At 37.5% G+C, this 23,337-nt stretch overlaps 2 protein-coding genes across 4 annotated transcripts in view; one reads left to right on the forward strand and one right to left on the reverse strand.

Moving 5' to 3' along the window:
- Positions 1-11,035, reverse strand: part of LOC131979021 (activin receptor type-1-like) — a 33,197-nt gene extending 22,162 nt beyond the window's left edge. Inside the window, exon 1 of the mRNA XM_059342904.1 lies at positions 10,700-11,035. The gene's annotated coding sequence lies outside the window, so the exon portion shown is untranslated. The remainder of the gene's footprint in view (positions 1-10,699) is intronic.
- A 5,440-nt stretch (positions 11,036-16,475) lies between these two features.
- Positions 16,476-22,564, forward strand: LOC131979204 (uncharacterized protein C7orf57-like). 3 transcript variants are annotated; one of them, XM_059343142.1, is made up of 8 exons: positions 16,476-16,534; positions 16,848-16,894; positions 18,900-19,052; positions 19,143-19,239; positions 19,860-19,983; positions 20,320-20,399; positions 21,855-21,952; positions 22,202-22,564. In XM_059343142.1, the coding sequence occupies exons 1-8, from the start codon at positions 16,524-16,526 to the stop codon at positions 22,204-22,206; spliced, it is 615 nt and encodes a 204-aa protein (XP_059199125.1). In that variant the 5' UTR covers positions 16,476-16,523; the 3' UTR covers positions 22,207-22,564. The 3 variants fall into 3 exon arrangements, with proteins under 3 accessions (XP_059199125.1, XP_059199124.1, XP_059199123.1); XM_059343141.1 differs by lacking the exon at positions 16,476-16,534 and having other exon boundaries at positions 16,571-16,894; positions 19,863-19,983; XM_059343140.1 differs by lacking the exon at positions 16,476-16,534 and having other exon boundaries at positions 16,572-16,894.
- The last annotated feature ends 773 nt before the right edge of the window (positions 22,565-23,337 follow it).

Genomic DNA, 23,337 nt, shown 5'->3' on the forward strand with positions numbered 1-23,337 from the left:
ACGCTGAAATACAAAACCCACATTGAGCTCAACACAACGCAGCCAAAGTGTGTGGAACCCGGAGAGAAATAGTTGAAATAGACGTGGCCCAGTAAAAAGTATGTTAGGGTTGACTCCTGCTGAGTGCTGCTGGAGAGACTTAAAAGTGATGCTACATATCAAGGCTCCCATTTTATGACGCCGCGTTTCCTTCCCAGACTCTTTCCAGTGATCCCACTCCAGAGAGCTATCTTGATAAGCACTTCTCTAAGATGTTGAGAGGAGCTTAAAGTGATTAGATGAAGATGATTAAACATGCCACTCAAATCTTGCCATCAGTACAACTGAACCCGAAAAAGACAAGCATGTTGGCAGTTATGATGATTTAAATACATTTGAGGAGTTGCTACACAATGCCACTTACAAGACGACGTCTTCAAGTGGCATTTTAAAGCCGAATGTTTTACCATTTGTTGTTTCGAGGTGACATTTTCAAAGTGATCGCTGTAATAGCTTTCAACAACAAATAAAAACATTAGTCTGGTTGGATGCTTTATTATTTTGGTCTGTTCTGTATTCGGGTCAAGGCGAAGGAGAGAATGACAAAACACTACTTTGTCTGATGAGCACAGTGTATCACTGAGGTTGAGGAGGGAGGAGGCTGGAAGCCCTGCAGGAGCTGCTGAGTCATCATGCTGGCAAAGAGGGAGACGAGAGGTGGAATCTGTGTCTGAGCTGGCAGGCTGGCACAGTTACCATGGCACAAATAGCCCGAGCGCCGAGGAAACTGCAGCAAACTGCGGGGCGGCGAGGGAAGAAGCGAGGCAGAGACTGGGGCAATGCAGTGCCTGCTGTTCTTGTCCCCGTCCCCGTCCCCGACCCAGACCCAGACAGCCAAAGTGTCAGCATGCCATCAGGGACACACAGATGGTTCGCTCCTAGGTGGATGTGGGTGTAACACAGACCTGAGGGCGAAAGTCGTCCTCTTTGCAGCAGCCCACATTCATATTCACACTACAGCTCAGCAAATCAACACGTTCACCTCAGACTAAAAAACACTCTCTGCCTACAGTCAAACACGGCGCTTGAGATGACTAAAAACTAAGTTAAAAGACTACACAGCCATAACTTTATACTAGGTTATGAGTAGGGCTGGGCGATATGGACCAAAAGTCATATCTCGATATATTTAGGCTGAATATCAATTCACGATATATTTATTTATTGCAAAGTGAGAGCAAATGTTCAGTCAAAGTCAAAGAAAAAAATGCTGCTGCCAGTACAATGCATGAGTTAAGTTTCAATACCAACACCATCCTTTTGAACCCTATTCTGCAAGAGTTTGTCCTAGCCTCATTGAATATAAAGGCCAGCATTCCCTAGATATATAAGGCTTTAAATTAGGGCTGGGCGATATGGACCAAAAGTCATATCCTGATATATTTAGGCTGAATATCGATAAACGATTTATATCCTGATATTTTTATCGCAAAGTGAGAGCAAATGCTCAGTCAAAGTCAAATATGACATGTCACAAGTAGCTTTATTGAAACAGTTTATTTAAGTGAAATTAAATACTGTAGAACAGGAGTACCTTCTTTAAAAAAAATCAAAGCTCCGTAAAGTGCACATTTAGATAAAAGAATATCTTAAATGAAAAAAGCCTATGAAATAAAATAAGCCAATTTTTTTCTGAAGTAAATATATTTATATGAGTAAAGAATAACAAACATTACAAAATACCTAAATGTAACAAACCCTAGTCGGGCGGCATTTATATATAAAGAAAGAGAAAAATTGAACTATATCGATATATGGGATATGGTCTAATTCCATATCACATTTAAAAACATATCGATATATCTTTTATATCGATATATCGCCCAGCCCTATTATGAGGGGATACATGCTCGCTTGACTCATGAACATGGTAGAATATAAGATTACAACGAAATGCTGTCTAAAAAAAGAAGGGTGCTCACTAATGATTTAAACGTCAGTGTTGGATTTGGAGGCATCCGAGTACCAGGGGGACTACCAAAACAAAACTGCAATCCAAAAGCCAAGGACTACCTCCCAATGTGCCAACATTCTGCATAAAGCAAACTGGTAAACCAATTTAGGACAGATTTGATGGGCCTTGTCATCTTGTAGAAGGCTTGTAGTGCTGCTGGCGTGAGGCCCCTACGCACTGCGTGATATTGGCAATCTTGCAGGTTCATTGCATGTCACACTGTGCAAGATGGGTCTAATAAAAGCTTGGTCCTAAATCTGTGTCAGGCTGTAAAATATAAATTTTGAGAGTGAAATGATTGCCTGATGAAATGTGGGTCTACAGAGGGAAGAAAAAGCAGAGATGTCATGAAGTCAAACCAACCATCTGCCCTGCTCACTCGCTTTAAAACAGCAAAACAATAAATAAGGTTTGGCCTCACTTTTATTCAAAATGCAACAGTATTATGTGTGGTTGGTTTGCTGACTAACAGCAGTCAGATTGTTAGAATTTGGTTCTAGATTTCAAACATCATTTTGACACAGGCTGGATGTATCTCTCAGTGTAATTCTTGGACCAATGTTTTACTGTCAACTTTTGTCAGGAACAGCCCAAAATCGTGCAGTGTGTAGGTGTCTTTAGAACAAGCACCCACAACAAGATGGCAGTCGAGTTTCCAAAATCTGCCGGTCATTAAAGCAGCAGGATAAGCAAATAATATTACAGCATAACAGTATTTTACTTCATAACAGGGTTTTTACAGCTTTTTGAGAGGGAAAATTCAAGCATTTTTAAGGATCCATTCCTGTCAAATATTAAAAAGATTCTTGTTTTTTAAAGTATATTCAATTTCAAGTATATTCCTAATCTTGAAAACATAACGGCTGAAAATATTGGACAAACCCTGTGATAATATGAAATATTTTTCTGACAGAATAACATTGAGTGAGCAGATGGTTTGAGTGATGAAAGTCCAACTGGGCTTTAATCTGCATGATGGCACAAAATATCAACACAACAGGCACTAACTCATCAAAACTTGCTGCCCAAACCCCACACATATATATATATATATGTGTGGGGTTTATCACCCAGCCATACTTATACATAAGTATGGCTGGGTGATATATCGATATAAAAGATATATCGATATATTTTTAAATGTGATATATATATATATTCAAAATTTGCACTTTGATCCTTGCTCCAGGCAAGCTGCGGCTTTTATTTAAGATATTTTTTTCTTTAAATGTGCACTTTATGGAGGAATTTTAAAAAGGGTAATCCTGTTGTTATACAGTATTTATGTTCACTTAAATAAACGGTTTCAATAAAACTACTTGTGACTTGTCATATTTGACTTTGACTGAATATTTGCTCTCACTTTGCAATAAAAATATCAGGATATATATCGTTTATCAATATTTAGCCTGAATATATCACAAGGTTCATACACTTTTTGAGTGGTCAAATTCAAGCACTTTTCAAGGACCTTACAACGGTTGTAAGTTGCATGTTTTAGATGAGTACTTACATGCTAAAAGGGGTAATTTCACCCCACCATACCGACAGCAATGGTTTTACACTTTTAACAAGCAAAAGTACAGTTTGCTAATCTCAATGTTGGTTATTTTTTTCATTGAACATGTGATTATCTATAGTCAGATTGCAAGAGAAATACAGTAAGAACTTCAAGCATTTTCAAGCAGTTTATCCAAAATCCAAGCACTTTCAAAACCTTGAAAATACAACATTAAAATTATAGCATTTTCAAGGATTTTAAGCATCCGTACGAACCCTGACATCAGGATATGACTTTTGGTCCATATCGCCCAGCCCTTATTTAAAGCCTTATATATTTAGGAAATGCTGGCCTTTATATTCAATGAGGTTAGGACAAACTCTTGCAGAATAGGGTTCAAAAGGATGGTGTTGGTATTGAAAGTAAACTCATTGTACTGGCAGCAGCATGGAAATAGAGCTCAGTGCGGCGCTGTGACCTTGTCTGGTGTGACTGTGAAACGCAGGTCGACCCCTTCCTGATATCCTGTGTCATACACTGAGGCTGCTGTGTGTGAAAGGCGTACGATGCTGCTGAGTACAAAGCAAAGCTCATTAACCTTTGGGAACACACATCCCTGGCTAAGGGGCCTCGTCAAACGGGGGGGGGGCCTCCTGTGGAAGGAAGAGCTGGAGGAATCTGCAGTGAGCCCCGTCAGGTGGAGCAGCCTCCATCTCTCAGGCCCTACAGTATCTCAGCAGCTGCCTCCTTTCCCAGTGTGAGGAATGTAATCAAATGCAAATGCCCCCCTGCGCATGTTCACTTCTCACTCTCACATTGGTTGCAGAGGGCAACAGAATAGCAGGGTTTTGTTCCTTGGATACAGTGTAACACAGGGTGTGTGCGCACATACACACACATACACACACACACAGTGTGTTCGGCCTGGATCAAATGTAATCAGAGACAATAGTTGCCTTTTCTTCGCGCTGTGGTCCCACCCTACCATCCACCTCTGCACCCACTCTGACACACTCTGCCAGGCCCTCATCACAGAACAGACCGGCATCTTTGATTACACTTTCGTTTCTAATTCATGACAACGTTTGATTTGTTAGACGCAGCACTCCAGGCTAATAGTCGTAAGAGAGACAAAGACTAAAGGTGTGGGAGAGTACGGTATACAGACAATGCAGACAACAGTTCACGTCCCGTTTTCTCACGAGCCGTAGCATCACATTAGTGGGTTTTGTGGCCCTGCAAGGTTTTATTATGGTTTTGTGTTGCGTTACATCTAATGAGACGCAACTTGGAAGATTTAACAGCACTGTGAAGACTCTGTTAACACGTCTACACACTGGTCACCATAGCAATTAGACATTCATTTTCACACAGTCATCAAAACACCTGAAACAGCCAATTCAAACACCATCTTTATGGCCCTCAGCGATGTTTGCCAACAGAGGAATGCACAAACACTCTCCCTCCAAACGACCGTCTCACAAAAGTTCACTACCCTGGGGCAGTGCTATTCTCAAAAGGACACCTTGATTTGTATCACGTTACACCCTTTAAACACATTTTCCTCCTTGTGAAACAAGTAAATCAGGCAAACAGAGCGAAGAGCCGCGCGCGCAGCTAGTCAAAGCTCGGGGAATATTTAGTCTTGATCGATTGTGCTCGCTGCCTGGCAGAGGCTGAGCTCCAGGAGTCAGAGGGCTAACATGATAACCCCCTCGCTGTGTGACCCACAAACATCGACCAACCATTCACCACCGTGATGATAATCACTCAGCAAACAGCTTGCAACAAAACAATGAATGTGCATACAGAACTCAGCTCCGGAGCCGTTACATCCTGCTGCCAATGGAGCCCTTATGGCCGGGAGTTTCCTGGCCTTCTGGAGAGGAAAGACTTTTCAGGAAAAAGACCAGTAGTAAACACTTTCGGAGCTTTAATGATCGAGTTATAAATGGGAAATGAAGATGTGAAGGCTATTGAATGTATGGCTGGGGGGTAATTCAATAGGGCTAGCTATAAATACACAGACCAAAGGAGTATTTGGCTTTAAACTGTTTTTTTCTCTACTTCATTCATCAACCATTCTATGAATTGATTTATTCAGTTGTGTAAAATGCAACACTACTACTCCTCCCTGACCAAATTATTTATACATGAATACATTACATGTTGATCTGCCAACTCCATCAAATCCACGCACTCAGCCTCACCACACCACTGACTGTTTGGGTTGTAGCAGCTTTGTTAGTGGGCCAATCACATTATAGTCACATTAAATCAAAGAATGTCTGCAGTGATTGGCTGCAAAGATCACACAGATAGACAGTTTTTAGATCTGATATGAAATAATCAAATGCTGGTATCGGTTGACTGGAGAAGAATTTGTTACTACTTGGTATTGGGTTAGTTCAGTCAATACAATACCCAGCACTATAATATAATATAATATAAGCATTTATCAGTTGTCAGTGCAAGTGAGTTGTAATGAATGACAATGTTGTTTTCATAACTCAATGCTAGGTCTAATCAAAATGAAATTTGACTCATTGGGTCGAACACAGTTCATTGCTTTTGGCAAAATGCAATTATTTTAAAGTCCTTCTGCTTGAGCAAAAATGTGAACAATGTTGTGTCATTTCAAAAGCAATAATGCCCCCAAAAATAATATTTTTCAGCTTCTAAAACATGAATATTAGCTATCTGATATTGTAAACGCTAAGCTACCTGGTCAATTAAGAATTTAGAAAATAATCATCAAATGAACTGATAATGAAAAGAACTGTTAGTTGCAGCTTTAGACTTTACATGAGTGCATTGTCCATATTATCATAAGCAGATATGCCGAAATTGAAAATGATGATCCAATCATATTGTGATATTGACTTCCAAACTATCCCGCTTCCCTTGTTTGTCAAAACCAATACCTAACTAAACCATTATAAATGTCTCATTTCACTCAAGCATGGGGAACGGACTGGACTAATTCCAGCCGGCTCCATTCATGTGATGCTGAAGTACTGCCATCATGACAGAGCTCCTCCAGTCTACGACCCTGTGACCCAAGAGATGAAACATAGATTATTCTGAAGTCGTAGACAAAGTGCCCACACCAAATAAGAGCCCGTGCCTATGGACTGGGGAATGAGATCAGAGGGAGGCAGCAACTGAAACAAAGCCATAACTTTTCCCACTAACAGCTGAGCGATAAGACAAGAGCACTGAAGCGAGTGAAGGGCTCATAAAATGTGTATTGCAGACTGTCTCCAGTGCAGTCTGGGGTTAGTGTGCACAGAGGAGAGGAGCCACGAGCACTGCAGATCTATGTGTGTGTGCATCTGTCCAGACAGTAGTGTCTTTTCTCCCTTCTCTCTGTCTCCACTGGTCCTCATCCACATTTGAACACAGAATGAGAAGGAAAAAAATCAATAAGTCTGTGTGCAGAGCCACCAGAAGAAGAGGATAGCGATCTCCCAAACAGGAACAAGACTAAAATCTGGCACATACACAGGCAGTCTTTTATCTTATTCTCTTTTCCCCTCTAACTTCCCGTGTCATGCTGAGACTGCAGTGCCCGCAAGTCCCAGACAGCTCTTCTCATCGTGATATGTTTGGGCTACATAAGGCTGATGATTATTAAAAGGCTCAAGGATTTTTTGACTAAAAATAACACTGCAGACAGAGGGCCCCTTTCTAAAAAGCTGGACACGAGCACAGAGCAGAGGCAAATTCAACCCACATGCTGTGTTCCTCTGCAGCCTGCTGCCTCATCTGATGCCAGGTTTGTTGCAAGTCAAACTTTTTCGTAAGTCAGCATATATACACATAGATGCGCGCACACACACACACACACACACACGCGGGACATACACCTGGCCAAAAGCTAAAGCAAGATAGCTGAAGGTTGCTGCTCTGAGCTAGACTTGGAGCCAAATCCTGCCCTCCTTCATCTTTCAGCCACCGCCTCCCACCCGCATTGACACACACACACACAGTCATCTAATGTCTCACACACACACACACATAAGCAGACATAGAGTACAGTATCCCCTCCCTCCTCCTCCCTCCCTTTCTTCCCTTACTTGAGAGCCACCTACATGGAAGAGCGATGAGCCTCAGACTCTTGCTCAGACTTGAAGCAGTCTATCTTGGTCTCATAACTGCAGTTCTCTTGTTAATGACAGACTGTGTAACCTGATTCCACACACACACACACACACACACACACAGAGAGAGAGAGACACACACACATATGCATATACACACACCACCCAACCCCCCAACACTCTCTCAGGGTTTTTTGGGAGCTAGCGCTTCCTCTCCCTCCACTTGCATATTGTTCCAACCCAAACTGCCAGCTGCTTCTGACAGCCAAATTACTGTGCACAGAGAAATGATTGCTATCGGAGGCCTATCCCCCCCCCCCCCCCCCCCCCCCTCTACCCCAACAACCCCCCAGCCAAACTCTCCTCACGGTTTCTGAAAAGCTCAGACCTCTATGGGGCAAATTATACACTTTGTGTCCATCAGAAACATCCGCTACAGCAGAGCACGGACAAAGAGGTCAAGATTTCTGCAGCCGACAAATTCGGAAGTCATAATGTGATAATTGAAATAATAAGACTTGAAATGAAGACTCGACTGGGGCCTCTGTAAGAGAGGCAAAATGTTCAGATTGCTATCAAAAGCCCAATTTCTAATACGTTAGGTTCATAGTAGTGCTGCGACGAATTACTAGCTTCATTATCAGTTCATCTGACTTTTTTCATTTAGTCTACAAGATGTTAGAAAAATAAAAATGTCCAGAGTCTCAACTGAAATCTTCAGACATGGCAGCTTCCTTTTCCTACCAAATAGTTCAAAAACACAAAGGGAAAAGCAGCAAGTCACCAACATTGGAGACATTGGAACCATCGAACAATTGATATTTATGTTTTCTTGATTAAAGCTACAAGAAGCTGAAAGGATTAGTCCATCGGCCGCTTGATCAACAAGTGACTGTCAATTTCAAAAGAGAAACCGGGACTTTTTTTGCTTCTCGGATGTGAATATTTGTTTTTTTTTCTTTGGCTTATGCAACAGGAAACTGAATATCTTTTGAACTGTTAGTCAGACATAGAGTTGAAAGCCATCACTTTAGTTGATTAGTTGACTCAGCTGTCATTTCAGTCTTGACACAAAGACTTCTTAAGTCCATTAGTCTATTTTTTTTCAATGTATCCCAATCCCAGAGCGGATACACAAATTATTTTCCACCTTTGTTAACGTTTCAAGAACAGGCATGGCATTGATGGAGCTCTTTGTTGGCGGCTTTTCACCAGAAACTAGCTCTACTTGTTGGCAGTAGGTCAAACTTGTATGGCGACATATATGAACATAATAAAAGCATCTAACGTCATAAATCAGACACACATAAAGCCTCTTTGAAACAAATGCAAGGGAAAAAAAACATTCCGAGACACCCAAACCAGTCCCATTGTTGGGATTGCTTTGTTAGGCTGAGAGAAGCAGATAACCTCCAACTGGTTTGAGGAATAAGTTACCACAGATAGGCCGGCTGAAACAATGACACTGGCCCAGGACCAAACAATAACATTGTTAAGGACCAAGAGACGTTGAGATGGTGAAGAGGACTAATCACAATGGCAGGCTAAGTGACCACAATCAGGCTGGTGCCCGTTACCTCAGCTGAAAAGAACAGGATCCAACAGATCCCCTGCTGGAGCTGAACCATATCTCAGGCTCAGACTGCCTGCCGTCCTTTTATCAGACCACTATCAGCCAGACTCCACGACGCAGGCAACCGAGAACAGCAGGCGCCCACACGGAGGCCCGACTTCAGTGACTGGTCAGCTATGGGGTTACATTCCCCAGATCATCAAATAACCACACAAACACTCAGCCACTAACCGCCACTAACAAATAACATCAACTGTGATTCCACTGAACCAGTCATAAGCAATGATTCATGTGTGACAGCTTCAACTGGTGGGGGTCATAACCCTTCAGATGCATTTTGAGCGGCTAAGCCATATTGATTAAACAATACGCTATCCCCGGTGCCAGACACCATCATTTTCAGCATATGTTTAGCTGTCAGAGTGTCATAAATGCATGAAAGTGTAGTCAGCTATATGTTAAGGCACATCACCATAAATGCATCACGCTATTAATCAAGCTTGGCCGGGCGTGTTCAATCACACAGGCTGCACAGCAAAAAGCAAATGCACAATCAAGTGCTCCCCAGACATTTGGGCTACTAGTGGAAAAAAAGCCCTGATTAGTATGTGGGAATGTAATTTCGTGGGAGCGAGGATGTAGCACAATGAGTTGATTCTGACTGAGGAAGAACACTTCAGTGTGAGACATTCCCATTCACACATCTTTTAATCTGCACAATTATCTCTGAATGTTTTTCAGCAAGCATTAACACCTTAGTAATGAAGTTTACACCCTCTCCTCAGCAGGTCTACTGGCTTTAAATGTAATTGCCCTGCAACCTTATCACATATAGCATTTCCTTTTTGGTATCACTGTTCCTCAAAGGCAACATACATGTATAAAAACCATATAGGTGATATTTTAAATGTTTCTCAGAATGAACCCCCAGACCACTGTAAGCCACACTGTGTGTTCACTAGTGTTTGTGGCTCTTCTCCCCCCTCCAGGAGAGCGATTGTGATGTTAAAAGTGCTCAGCATGGGATGATGAGACACACGATCAAGCAGGAACGACCCTCCCAAAGACTCTTTGCATGACAAAAACTCCTAACAAAGTCACAACTAGTTGCAATTTTGCAAGCTTGATTTGATTGTGACTTAGAAATTACAAGTCGCAATGGTAGACCTGATACGTTTATTTGGAGCTCATCCCCATTTTATCAACAACTAATCAAAAACATCCCCCTGACGCGGTAAAAATCATAACAGGCTGTGCTGCATGGAGGCTAAATCATAATTATAGGCTATAAAATGCAGTTATGTGTTTACCTGATGAAGAGGGTCAATAAAATGTGTGTTGCTGCAATAACAAATCAGGCCAAGATTTTACGAAGAAAAGCTCACAGGGATTTTTTGTGAGAGAGCACGTCACGAAACCTTTTACTGCAAATCAGCAAACTTCTCCACGTCTACAGAAATGTCTGTATTATAAAACACAGTGTTACAATGTTACAGTAACATTAAAAGGCGCGTCATGATTAAACTTACCTTGCGGGTTATTTTTCAAAGTGCTTTACGAGGGCTCGGAAACTGGCGCAGGTCGAACTACTCTGCCATCTCCCGAGAATTCACCGACAATACCCGATTTGTTTTCCAAAGTGTGAGAAGCAGAGCCTACATGACGCCAACATTTTCCTCCGTCGTCCACTCGGTGAAAAAAAAAAAGTGACAAATTCACGCGATATTCAGGAGAGAGAGAAAATGAAGATACATTTTGTAACGTTGCCTCCCTTCTTCACACATTAGCACTGTCTGGGTCTCCACAACTCCAATCCACGAAGGCAAAAAGCCAGGATTGCAGGAGGAAGTTACCTTGCAACAACTCACTGTAATTATCTCGCGTAAAGCTACAGGGTACACATGGGCGCTTCCGGTCAAGCGTTTCAAAATAAAGCACAGTAGCTCACAATGTCTCTTCACAGTTCTTTACATCTAAAATATATTTATTGTCATTGTACAAGTACAATGAAATGCCACATGAGCTCACTTATAGATGTAATAGAAAATATTTACAATAAAGTTTATGAAAAGATATTGTGTAATGCTATGTACAAACAGTGCAAGGTAAACAAAAATACTAGGCTATATAACAATAACAACAAGGCCATAAAATACTAGTAGAACAATATTATAATAACCACAAGAATAGTATATAAATAACACAAAAAGTGACTGTGCTGCAATGTATCCCTGAGTAAGACAATGATGATGATGATGATGATGATGATGATGATGATGATGATGATAATAATAATAATAATAATAATAATAATAATAATAATAATAATAATAGTAATAATAATAATAATATGACACACATGAAATACCATTATTGCACATGAAGATAGATAAATATATTCTGGGATAACAGTGAATTTAAGACGATTTCCTGGGGTAGATATGGTTTCTTAATTATTAATAGTGGAAGAAGTTTCCAGATTTTTGACTTGAGCTACAGTACTAATAGCAAACTGTGAAAATACTCCATTATTAGGAAGTAAAAACCTGTATGTTTACCATTAAATATGTCACTGTGAAGTAAAATGTTCTGTTTTGGATTCATATTTTAGCTGTATTTATGTGTTCATTTTATTGTACTGTTGTAGATGTTAAATGGGAAAATTCACACCAAATTCTTTTACCATATAGTTCCATTATATTAGAGAGGATATCTTACTATTCTACATAGGCTACTACTCTATACACTGTGTACTGCATTCCCACACTGCCCATGTGCTGTGCGTTAATTTGGTTCAACACAAATTAATTAAGAAATATGCTACAATTATGTTGAAATCTAGCTTAAGTGCCTTAACTGTTTCAGTTTTCCACTTGAACTAAATTTTAACAGAGGGAATGTAGTTTAGTAATAACAAAGAATTAACTTTAAAGCTCTTATCATGTTAACTGATATTGTGTTTTAATATTTACATTTTCAACAGAATTCTATAAAGTGAAACACATGCTTCCAGGGCCCCTCAAAGTTGTTACTGTTTTTTTTAGCAAGTATTTGACTTAAGAGTGTTAAACTGTAGGGTTGTTAATTGTTGTCTTGTTTGTTTCTTACTGTTTGTAGTGTAAATTGAACTATACAATATTAATTGAACTAGAGAATACAGTCAGTGGTGGAAAGTAACTAAGAACAATTACTCAAGTAAAATTTTGAGATACTTGTACTTTACTTGAGTATTTCAATTTTATGTAACTTTATACTTCTACTTCACTACATTTTTAGGCAAATATTGTACTTTTTACTCCACTACATTTAGCTGACAGCTTTAAATCTTAAAACAGTATATTAAGTAATTAAATTTAACAAAATTAAAACACTGCTTACATAAAAGCATCAATACAAATAATGTTATAATAATATGATAATAATAATAATAATATATGAAACAATCTGAGTGGGGACATTCTGCATATCGAGTACTTTTACTTTTGATACTTTAAGTACATTTTGATGCTGATACTTTTGTAATTTTACTTCAGTAAGTTTTGAAAGCAGGACTTTTACTTGTAGTGGAGTAATTTCACAGTGTGGTATTAGTACTTTTACTTTAGTAGGCCTAAGGGACCTGAATACTTTTTCCACCACTGAATACAGTAACCCACCCCCTAAAATATCATATTATGCATCCAAACTGCTATTAAGTATTTCAGTTTTTTGCTTTTATGCTGAAACAAGAGCGTACACTTCCTGTCACAGCCTTGTTTTCTCGGGCTAGCTTCATGTGCGCAGTAATTAAAGGAGCACAGCTAGTCTGCTGTGCGCATGTTCCCGACTCAGCATTCAGGGAGCGAAGGGTTCAAGCCTTTGGGCATAGCCGATATTACAGGCAATAACTATTATCTGTATGTTTCAAAACAACCAGGACCGTTTAGCAGGACGTATTCCAGTTGTGTTTCCTATGTTTTATTACGTAGTATTTGTACGTAAAAAAATATATGTATATAAAATATATATTAAAAAAAATATAAAATTAAATTAAATAAAAATAAAAATTAAATTAAATTAAATAAGAAAATAATTAGACAATATATTAAAAAAAAAAAAATGAATAAATACAAAGAGATTAGTCAATTGTTCTATCACTGTGTCTACCTATTTAAAAATAACAAAAAAAACAGAGGCATTACTTATAATGATGATAGGTTAATATAATGGCTTATAGGCTATCATTAAAAAAGAGCAAAACCATTATGCAGTATGTTAAAATACTTATTGAGATTAGGCTACTAAAAAAGCAATTAAGAGCTGTCTATAGTACCATAGAGAACTTATTGGATTTTTTCTGTAATAAAACCACTGAATACCTCTTCAAATAACTGGGAACATTTGCATTAAAAAAGACGTCTAATTTCCCAGTAATAACTCTATCCCTTCTACAAAGAGCTTCCGGCAATCAGGCTTTTCTGAGTGTGCAACGCCTCAATTATTTTGTTGAAGCATTTCTCAAAACTTGCAGACATTTTACAGCATTTCAACCCTTCAAATATCACTGTGTGTGCAATACAGCACACAGCAGCCCACAAACAGAAAAACACTTTCAGTGGTGGGAAGCAGATCTACACTTGTTCTACTCCAATGGACTACTGCAGGCTTTACTTCAGAGCCGCGGTTACTTTATACTTCTGGTGCACTACATTTTGTGTGCAAACATTGTACTTTTTACCCCAGTGGCCTACATTTATATGACAGGCTTGCAGATTTAGATCAATACCAAACAGGCTATTGATTATACCAAAGCTGTCCAGTAGTAGGCTATATAGAGTATTTAAAATCAGCCCCACCTGTACCAACTGCAACATTAAAGTGATACGCACACATTGATCCATCAATTATTATGATCCACAGTAAAAATACATAGGGTATTATTCAGAAATGGTTCATTCTGCATATTGAGCAATTTAACTGGCTTTAAGTAGGCTATACTGTATTTGATATGTTACTTCTGTTCTGTAGAAATTGAAATGTATGACTTATAACAAGCAGATTCCTACACTGTGGTATTACAACTTTCACTTTAAAAAAAGGTTTAGAATACAGGCCTATGTATTAATTACTCAAATATAGGTTGTCTAAAAATGGCCAGCATATTTTCAGTTTTGGCAACAAAAAGCAGATGCTGTGTTGGCAGCCTGCCAACCACTTTGAAAAGTTAGCATTGAACCATGTTTCTAATTACAATTTGCAAATTAATTTGGAGAGCAGAAGCTGTATAATGACATATTACCCCTGAGCATTGAAGATTATAAACCCTTATACACTTTTACTCATTTGAAGTAATTTATTGATTCATTAATATTTACACATTTATGATTAGAATAACTTGACACACCGTGCCGAGGTGCATTTCAAATACAATTCTAGGTTCTCAGACACTCCTATGTGGTATCTACAGGTGCATTTCAACAATAAAGATATCATAACAAGTTTATTTATGTCAGTAATTAAATTCAGAAGGTGGAAATAACACATTATATAGATCCATTACACACAGAAGGAAAAATTCCATGTCTTAATTAATTTAATTTCGTATTATTATGATTATGGCTTAGGTTTAATGAAGACGTAAAATTCAGTGTCTCAGAATTTTTTTTTTTTTACAAAAGACCAATTTTAAAAAGTATGTTTAATATGGAAATGTTGGCCTCTGAAAAGTATGTCCATCTATATGACTCAATACTTGATTGGGGCTCTTTGACTTGAACTACTGGAAATTAACTCTTCCCTGATATTCTAATTTATTGAGATGCACCTGTATTGATGACCTGCTATGTCCCCCTAGATATAAATAAAAGGGGTCAGGGAATTAAAAGGGGATTCATCGTGTTGTTTCCCTGTCATAGATTAAAAAAGAGAAAAAGAAACTAACAACTATTTTTTTAATCACATGAAACTAACTAACTAACTAGCTAACTAACTAGCTAACTAAGAAGAAACCATAGAAGAAGAAACAGCTTGCATCACTCCCCTACAAAGTCTAACTGCAGTAACTACACAAAGGGTAAAACTGAGAAAAACTGCTTTATAGTTTTAAAACGTGTTTTAACTGGCCAGCCAAATTGGTTATAGGTAGGTAAGTGGTATGACACTTATTTCTACATGTATTGATAATGTAATTTTTATGCTAAAAAATCATGATGATTTATTTGACCTTTGACCCCAAAAACGTAGTTACTGCATTGCTGTAAAAGGTTCAAATAGTAAAGCACAAACAGAGTGCAGTTAATACAACATTGCATGTCTTCTTTCAGCTTTTATATTTTATTTTCAGTGAATAAACATTTTCAAATTGATTTTGTTATAAGTGTATTCAAAAGTGTTTAACAACTCTATTCAAAGATTTGTGTATTTTAGACTTAATATTATAAAGAAATGTTATATTTTAGTCTTAACTTTTACATCAATTTTATCTCACTCTTGTACTTCATCACTATCTAGATATTAATTTCCCTTTCAAATAAACTTATAATTTCTATTATTTGTATGTATATTTTGTTTGTATTGTATATGTTTATTATTTCTATTTAAATTAGTATATATATCCAAAGCAGACCGGTTTTGAGTTGGATTTTGTGGTTTTTATATAAATGGAGCGCTGCTATCAACTTCACTCCAAAGTACAGACTTAAAACTTTCTCCCAATTTTTCTTTGACATTCCTAGGTCATATAAAACCACAGATATGATAGTTTTAATTTGATAATGCATAAATATTTGAGCATTGGTGTAGCTCTCAGTGTAATTTTGCACATAGTTTGTTTTGAAGAGTTGCAGCTAACAAGGGAAAAAAGGCCTATAAATATACATGTTTTTTGGGACTTTTTTTGTATATAGTTTTATTTAAAAGTTTACCTTTTTATATGTTAATTGTTGTATCCTATGTTTACATTTTCAAGTTCCAAAACAGTTCACTGAGCATATTTGTGGTTTTTATTGTAGTAAATAGTATAATTTTTCAACTTGGATTTCATGATTTTTGGGCTCAATATGCTGATAAAGTAGGTTAAAGTGAGAAAATAATTGTCAAAAGTATCCAAAAACGGCCAAAATAGGCTCAGACCAGCAACATTTAAATCTAAAACTTTGTCACAAGATAAAACAGACATCAAGGGGTTCATTTTTTAGTTATAAGTCAATTTTGACCAAAAACGTAGTTAGTGTAGTTAGACTTTGTAGAGCAGATGACATCACATCACGTCACAGAGCAACAGCTGTGCTCCTGGCTGTACCGTTTCCATGGCGACGCGTCAATAAGTCACAAACAGAGCCAGCGCTTCGTACAGTTTCCTGCTCTGCTTCTAAAATGCTTTCAGAGTAAGTAAAACACGTCTACATTTATCTAAGAACTTTTATTGCTGTGTTTTGAAACTTTTTTTTTCTTTTTTTACAGCAGACTAATTAGTGCCGTCACTTAGGTGTGTGTAATTTAAGACTTGGACTAACTGCAGTCAGCTAGCTTTAGCTTACCAAGGCTAACGTGATGCTGACTGCTGTAGGTTGTAGCTGTAACGTCACCGTGTTGTTGAAAGGACAACAAAGTCCTGTCTAACGTCATTAATGTTCGCTCGTGCAACCTGTCGTCGAAAAGGTTGATGTTGTACCGGGTTTTTGTCTCCATTTCCACTAGAAATGTCTCAGATCTCTTGAGTAACGATCTTCAGTCCTCAAAATCTGGCAAGTACACCTGTTATATATACATGCTGACTTGAGTTTGATACTGACTTACTGACTTGACCTGTTCTTACTGACTTGACCTGTTCTTACTGACTTGAGTTTGTTACTGACTTACTGACTTGACCTGTTCTTACTGACTTGAGTTTGATACTGACTTACTGACTTGACCTGTTCTTACTGACTTGAGTTTGTTACTGACTTACTGACTTGACCTGTTCTTACTGACTTGACCTGTTCTTACTGACTTGAGTTTGTTACTGACTTACTCTGCCCTACAAAGCCTTACTGCAGTAACTACATTTTTGGTCAAAATTGAGTTATAACTAAAAATGAACTCCTTGATGTCTGTTTATCTTGTGACAAAGTTTAAGATTTTAATTTTGCTTAATTTCAGAGAAATAATAATATAAATCTTGCAGTAACTACAAAATCCAAGTCAAAACCATGCAGACTGCAGTAACTTCACTTTGACTGTGATACAGTGCAGCCTTGTATTTCTTCATTGTGTTGAATAGTTGAAAAGTTAATTTGGTAGGGAAATTATTATCTAGATAGTGAATAAGTTAAAAAAAAGAGATAAAATTATATTGAGACTAAAATAGAGCATTACTTTAAGAGTTAAACACTTTTAAATTCATGACAAAATCAGTTTGAGAATGTTTATTCACTGAAAAGAAAATATGAAAGCTGAAAGAAGACAACAACATTGTAGTTGCTGCACTCTGTTTTTGCATTACTATTGGAACCTTTTACAGTAATGCAAAACCAGAGTGCAGTAACTACAATTTTGGGGTCAAAGGTCAATTAAATCGTCATGGTTTTTGAGCAAAAAAATTATCATCAATACGTAGAAATAAGTGTCACATTTGGCTGGTCAGTTAAAAACATTTAGAAACTTTAAAGGAGTTTTTCTCAGTTTTACACTTTGTGTAGTTACTGCAGTTAGACTTTGTAGGGCAGTACTGACTTGACCTGTTCATACTGACTTGAGTTTAGCTATCTCATGTTGTGTAGCTAACGAACTTGCAACTTGGTGGGAAGTGGTGCTCTCAGGCATGGACGAAATGTTGATTTCAGAGGTGGGGGACACACAAGTATCTTTAATAAAACTCAAACTCTTTCAGTTCACTGTGTTTTCTAGTAGTTCTTCTAGTTTTCTAGTGTTACTTTTAGGTTTACTGTTCCCTTTTTTGGTTTGACCTTTTTTGACCTACATCTCTTCCAGCCTCTCCTCCTGTATCTCCTTCTGCATCTCTACTATCCGTCACCTGACAAAAATATATTGATGCATGATATGAACAGTGTGACAATTTGCGGTGTAACAATCATCAATTTTGATGATACGGTTATTGAGGAAAAAACTTAGTTTCACAATTATCACGAGTATGGATGTATAAAATCACATTTGTAATCTGAGGTTTTATTGTATTTTTCCCTAAATCTTTCATTGTTGGTGTTTTTTAAAACAGTTGCTGCCTTTCAACACATATGAAAATAATGAATAAAAATAATCTTATCTAAGTGTATCTCTTTGGCATTAAATATAAGCTTTTTTTTAAAATATCTGCATTGTTGAGGTTCTAAAGTTATTGTAATAATAATAATAATACATTAATAATAATACATCAGCACTTTAAAACTCAGAGACACTTTGCAAGATTACTGAGAGCTTTGTAATTGATGAGGAGGATCTTGAAGTGGATGCTGCTTTATTGTGAGCCAGTGAAGGTGTTGCAGGATGGCTGTAATCTGAGTAATTTACACTTTGACTTCTAAAGAAGTCTCTTATGTCCACTTTCAAAAACGGCCTTTTGAAAAAGTGCAGTGGACATGTCCCCTGTGTCCCCCCAAAAAATGACGTCCGTGCTCTCAGGTGTCAGTTGCATAGGGCAAGTGTGGGTAGTTTGCCTGGGGTAATAGAAGTCATAAAGCAATAATAATAAATGGTATTTTTCCTGTTTTCCCCACTTCACTGTGTGTGTGTGTTTCAACATTGTGAAATCAGAGTCCCAAGGAGTAAATGGCCAGATCTCCCAGATCCCAGGACTGTCCCCAGCCATCAGCTCTCTCCCAGAGGAGAGGGCACGAGGGAGGAGAGCCGGAGTCCTAGACAGTGATTCTGAGTATATCAAGCTTGCAAAACAAGGAGGACATAAGGGTAAAGCCATCCTGTCGCCTCATATCTGAACTGTCCCTCTTGCTGGTTAATATATTTGGCGTATATTTATTTTTGGTTTTTTTTCAACAGGACTTTTGTGGCATGACGAAACAATTACTTCTAAAGCTGATGCATACAAACCTCCAGGCTGGTTCTGCCCTGAATCAGAAGGAGATTGCAAACCAAGGTACATGTAACATTTATTTTATTATCATGCACTGTGATATGTATTCAGTTTAGGGCTGCAACTAACGATTATTTTCATTATCGATTAATCTGTCGATTATTTAAATGATTAATCGATTAGTTGTTTGTTCAATCTCTTGTTTTGTCCACAAACCGAAGAGATATTCAGTTTATTGTCATAAAGGAACAAATAAACCAGAAATATTCACATTGAAGAAGCTGATATCAGAAAATGTGGACTTATTGTCTTTAAAAAAACTGCTCAAACCAATTATCGATTATCAAAATAGTTGACGATTAATTTAATAATCGATTATTGTTAGATTAATCGAGTAATTGTTGCAGCTCTAATTCAGTTTATAATGAAATACTTCCACTTTCATTACTAACAACACTACTAGTTAGTTGCTTATACTACTGCTATCAGTACTGCTACACTATTGATACAGCTAGCTTTCAGTCTTTTAAATACACTAAAATAGAAGGAACAATAAAAACAGTAACAATCTGCCATAATAATTGCTGATTTCTTCTGTTAATTTCCATTATGTGTTCCAGCTAATATTAAACGAAGGATACACTTCATATCCTCATATTGTGTTATTGTGGTATTTTTTCCAGCAGTCTAATTAACAGCGAAGAGAAGAAAAACCCTGGAGCTTTTCAACTGCCAGAGCCCCCCTTTGGGACTGACAATATGTCAGCCTGGGAGAGGGATGATAGCAGCAGCAATGGCAAAGAGAAGGTAAACAAAGAAATGCCAAAGTCATTTAAAAAGTAATTCAGCCACACAAGCCACCACAATAACAATTTATTGAATTTCTTGTGTTGTGTTATTCTGTTTTCATCACGCATTAAAAACAAAATTGAGGAATTGTAAGTGATGCTGTCATGTTGCACACTGTTACTTGACCAGGCAGAGCTTTGCTGTTTATTAGGGATTTGTTTCTCATTTGTTAATAGTCAAACTGAGAGCATTCTGCCAAGTTGAAGGGATATTTGTGGGAAAAAATGATATCCATGTTTGTGTAAATTCACGCAAAAAACATCACACACTGTGACTTTGCTTTGTGTTCTGCAGAACAACAATGTTCATGAAACCCAGATTGAGAAGTGGCAGTCACCCAGTCAATATCATGTGGCCAGCAAGTTCAAGAGGATGTAAGTTCATGTGGTCACAAGATGGTGCTGTTGCTCTGTGTTATATTCAGTACAAGTGACTGGTGTGTTCCAAGTGTTTGAGATATTGGCCGTAGAGATGTCTGCCTTCTGGAATATAGCTGAACTACTGCTAGTTTGTGGTGCTCAAGGTGCCAAATAAATACTCCACAGCAACATTTCTTTACAGAAACCGAGGCCCTGTTACTCAAGATAATCCTTGTTCAAAGTAGTTTAGTGTAGGAACTAGAAAGAAAACAACTCTCTACTGTCGATATCTCCAACACTAATCTAGATTGATAAACAGAGCTACAGGTAAGAAAAAAAATGTATATTTGTCTGCAGGGTTTTGCCAAATAGTTTGGCTTTTCATTAGTGGAATGATATGGATTTAGGAGGGTGTGGTCAGTAAATTATACATCATGTGTTTCCATGTTGTGATGACTCAGCAGAAATGCTCATAAGCGCCAGTAAACATAGGTCAAGTGAAAACGGCACACCGCTTCCAGACAAACCAGGACATTCACCTGTTTGCTTTGGCTCACTGTTGGTCACTGTGTGTCTGTTGTACCCTTGGGAAAATGTCAATGACTGGACAGAAGACCAAAATATCAAAACAGTAAAGATCGGTCATAGTCCACGCATGCAATTATTCACTGCAGAAATAGTCATCTAGTCCTCTAATCTTGAAGTGCGTCATTGCAGTTGAGCGATGAGCTATTTAATGTCTTGGTGTAAGATATTAACTTTGTGAGTCAAAGGAACAGAGTGTCCTGGAATGTGACAAGAGTCATTGACTGAGTAAAAATGACTATTTCACACTAGGGTTGTCACGATACTAACATTTTCAACTCGATACCGATACTTTTATTAACAAGAAAAATGCAACATGTAAAAATGAACAGAACCACTGGTTAAATATTTATAATAAAAAACAGTTGCGCAAAAAGAAACTGCAACTATGATAACAAGCTTCAGATACTCGATACTTTTGAAAATGAGTATCGTATCCGGATAAAACGTTTTAGTATCGATACTTTTTTGAGTATCGATACTTTTGACAACCCTATTTCACACCATTTTGCCTTATTTCACGTAAGGAAAGGAGTTTAAATCTGAGATTAGATTAGTTGTGCAGGGTCGGGTTGATTTCAGGTAAAGAGAAACTGACAGTTGTAAATAGGGAAAAAACGATTTATTGACTCTGTGTACTTTGTTGGAAGAGTACTTTTTGTAATGAATAGCCAGAGTTTATCTTGGTAAACAATGTTTAAAGGGTAGGGTCCATATTTAATGTTTAAACAGTGTCTGCTGCAGTCCCTTTTTGTTAATTTAACAAAAACGTTTATGGTATGTTTGTAACTACAAAAGCACTTTCTGGTTTGATTTTAATGGAAAAAAAGCTTTCCACAATTGCATTTCCACTCAATTTGGACTTGATGTCTTTGGTGTTTTCAGAGTATATGACAAGAATCCACCACCTGTCAGCATGTCTAAGCTGTTGAGCTTTGGTTATGCAGGAGACAACAAACCAACAGCCAACGCTGATTTATCCAGTAAGTAGCACAGTGTTTCTGACAGTGTGAGTTACGATCGTTCAGGTCATCATAAATCATTTCCTTTATTGTTTTTTCATTGTGCTATCAAATCCGCCCTATCATAATAAAATAAAATGAGTCCGGAGATGTGAAACTTAAAGATTTCAGCTATTAAGAATTTATGATGCTCCTTGACAGTTTAATGCAGGGACTAACAGTGAATTATGTGATTAGTTGAATGACTTGTATACACTTCTGTGTCAACAGATTAGAAGACTGCCATCGCCGTGTGGAAAGGATGCTAGAACTTGAATGCGTTCAACAAGAATAGTTGCCATCCTCTCTTGCTTTAAACAATTTCTTTACATTTTTCATACTGAGCAACATCAAATGTTTTATTAGTTTCAATTGTTCTGTTGTGTCGGATGTATCACTGGAGTGTGAAAGTTGTCATGGAATTAAAGCTAGGGCTTTTAATTTATTATGCATGTTACTGGTACCTCATTGCCTGCATTCTTTAAATAATTAATATTCCTAATAAAGTTTTTTTGCTTTGTCTGTAACTCTGAAAAGGCAGCTTGAAGGAATAAAAGTTTGTAATTCAAATAAAAGCAATGTTCTTGCCTTGTATATCAACATCGACTGTTCTCAAAGGCTGAATTTTAAACATTAATAATTTGCCATATACAGGTAATATTAAAATATTTCAGCAAATGAACCAATTTTTTTGCACACATCAAGATAGTGATATTAATGCTGGTGATACAATTTAGATTTACATTTCAAAATTATAATTTTTTTCCATACCTGGAGAAGTCATGGGAGTTAGTCTAATCATAAAATTAGTTTATTGTCAATTGCATTAAGAAAACATTGATAGTACACTGCAAAAAAGGTGTGTCTAAAAACAAGATAAAAACACTAAATCTGAGGGAAATCATCTTGCTGCGTGGACAGATAATTTCACTTGACAAGATTTCTTGAGATTGTTAAATCTAGAAATAAACAGTTTGAACACTTAAAAAATGAAGTGAATTCTTAAAACAAGAAAAAAGTTCTAACACTTCTGAATATAAGGTTGTTGTTGTTTTTTATTATCTTGGTAAGAACCAAATAATTTGCATTGTATAATTGGTTCTCTTTTCCCATTAAAAGCCAGTTCCAGACTGATATAAGTGCCTGAAAGGTTTTTCGCTGTTCCTGTTGTTTCAAATATTAGTCTTAAGTATTCAAACTGAATTTTAACATGAACAACTATTTGGGATTTGGGAAAATGTACACTGAAGGAAGAGGATTTTTCTTGGTTATACATTAGATAAGCTTTGTGTTGTCATTGTTTTGACACACCAATGTATGGCATACCAGTGCCAGAGGTTATCTCAGTCAGTGTTCTTTGGGAAGCC

The sequence above is a fragment of the Centropristis striata genome, chromosome 10, assembly GCF_030273125.1.
Source record: "Centropristis striata isolate RG_2023a ecotype Rhode Island chromosome 10, C.striata_1.0, whole genome shotgun sequence".
Taxonomy (NCBI): Eukaryota; Metazoa; Chordata; class Actinopteri; order Perciformes; family Serranidae; genus Centropristis; species Centropristis striata.

Excerpts from the sequence above, each read along its gene's own strand:
- LOC131979204 (XM_059343140.1), top strand. The coding sequence starts at position 16,813 with ATGTTGTACCGGGTTTTTGTCTCCATTTCCACTAGAAATGTCTCAGAT. Across the intron at positions 16,895-18,899 it reads TCTTCAGTCCTCAAAATCTG|AGTCCCAAGGAGTAAATGGC; the intron begins GCAAGTACACCT and ends TTGTGAAATCAG. Across the intron at positions 19,053-19,142 it reads AAAACAAGGAGGACATAAGG|GACTTTTGTGGCATGACGAA; the intron begins GTAAAGCCATCC and ends TTTTTTCAACAG.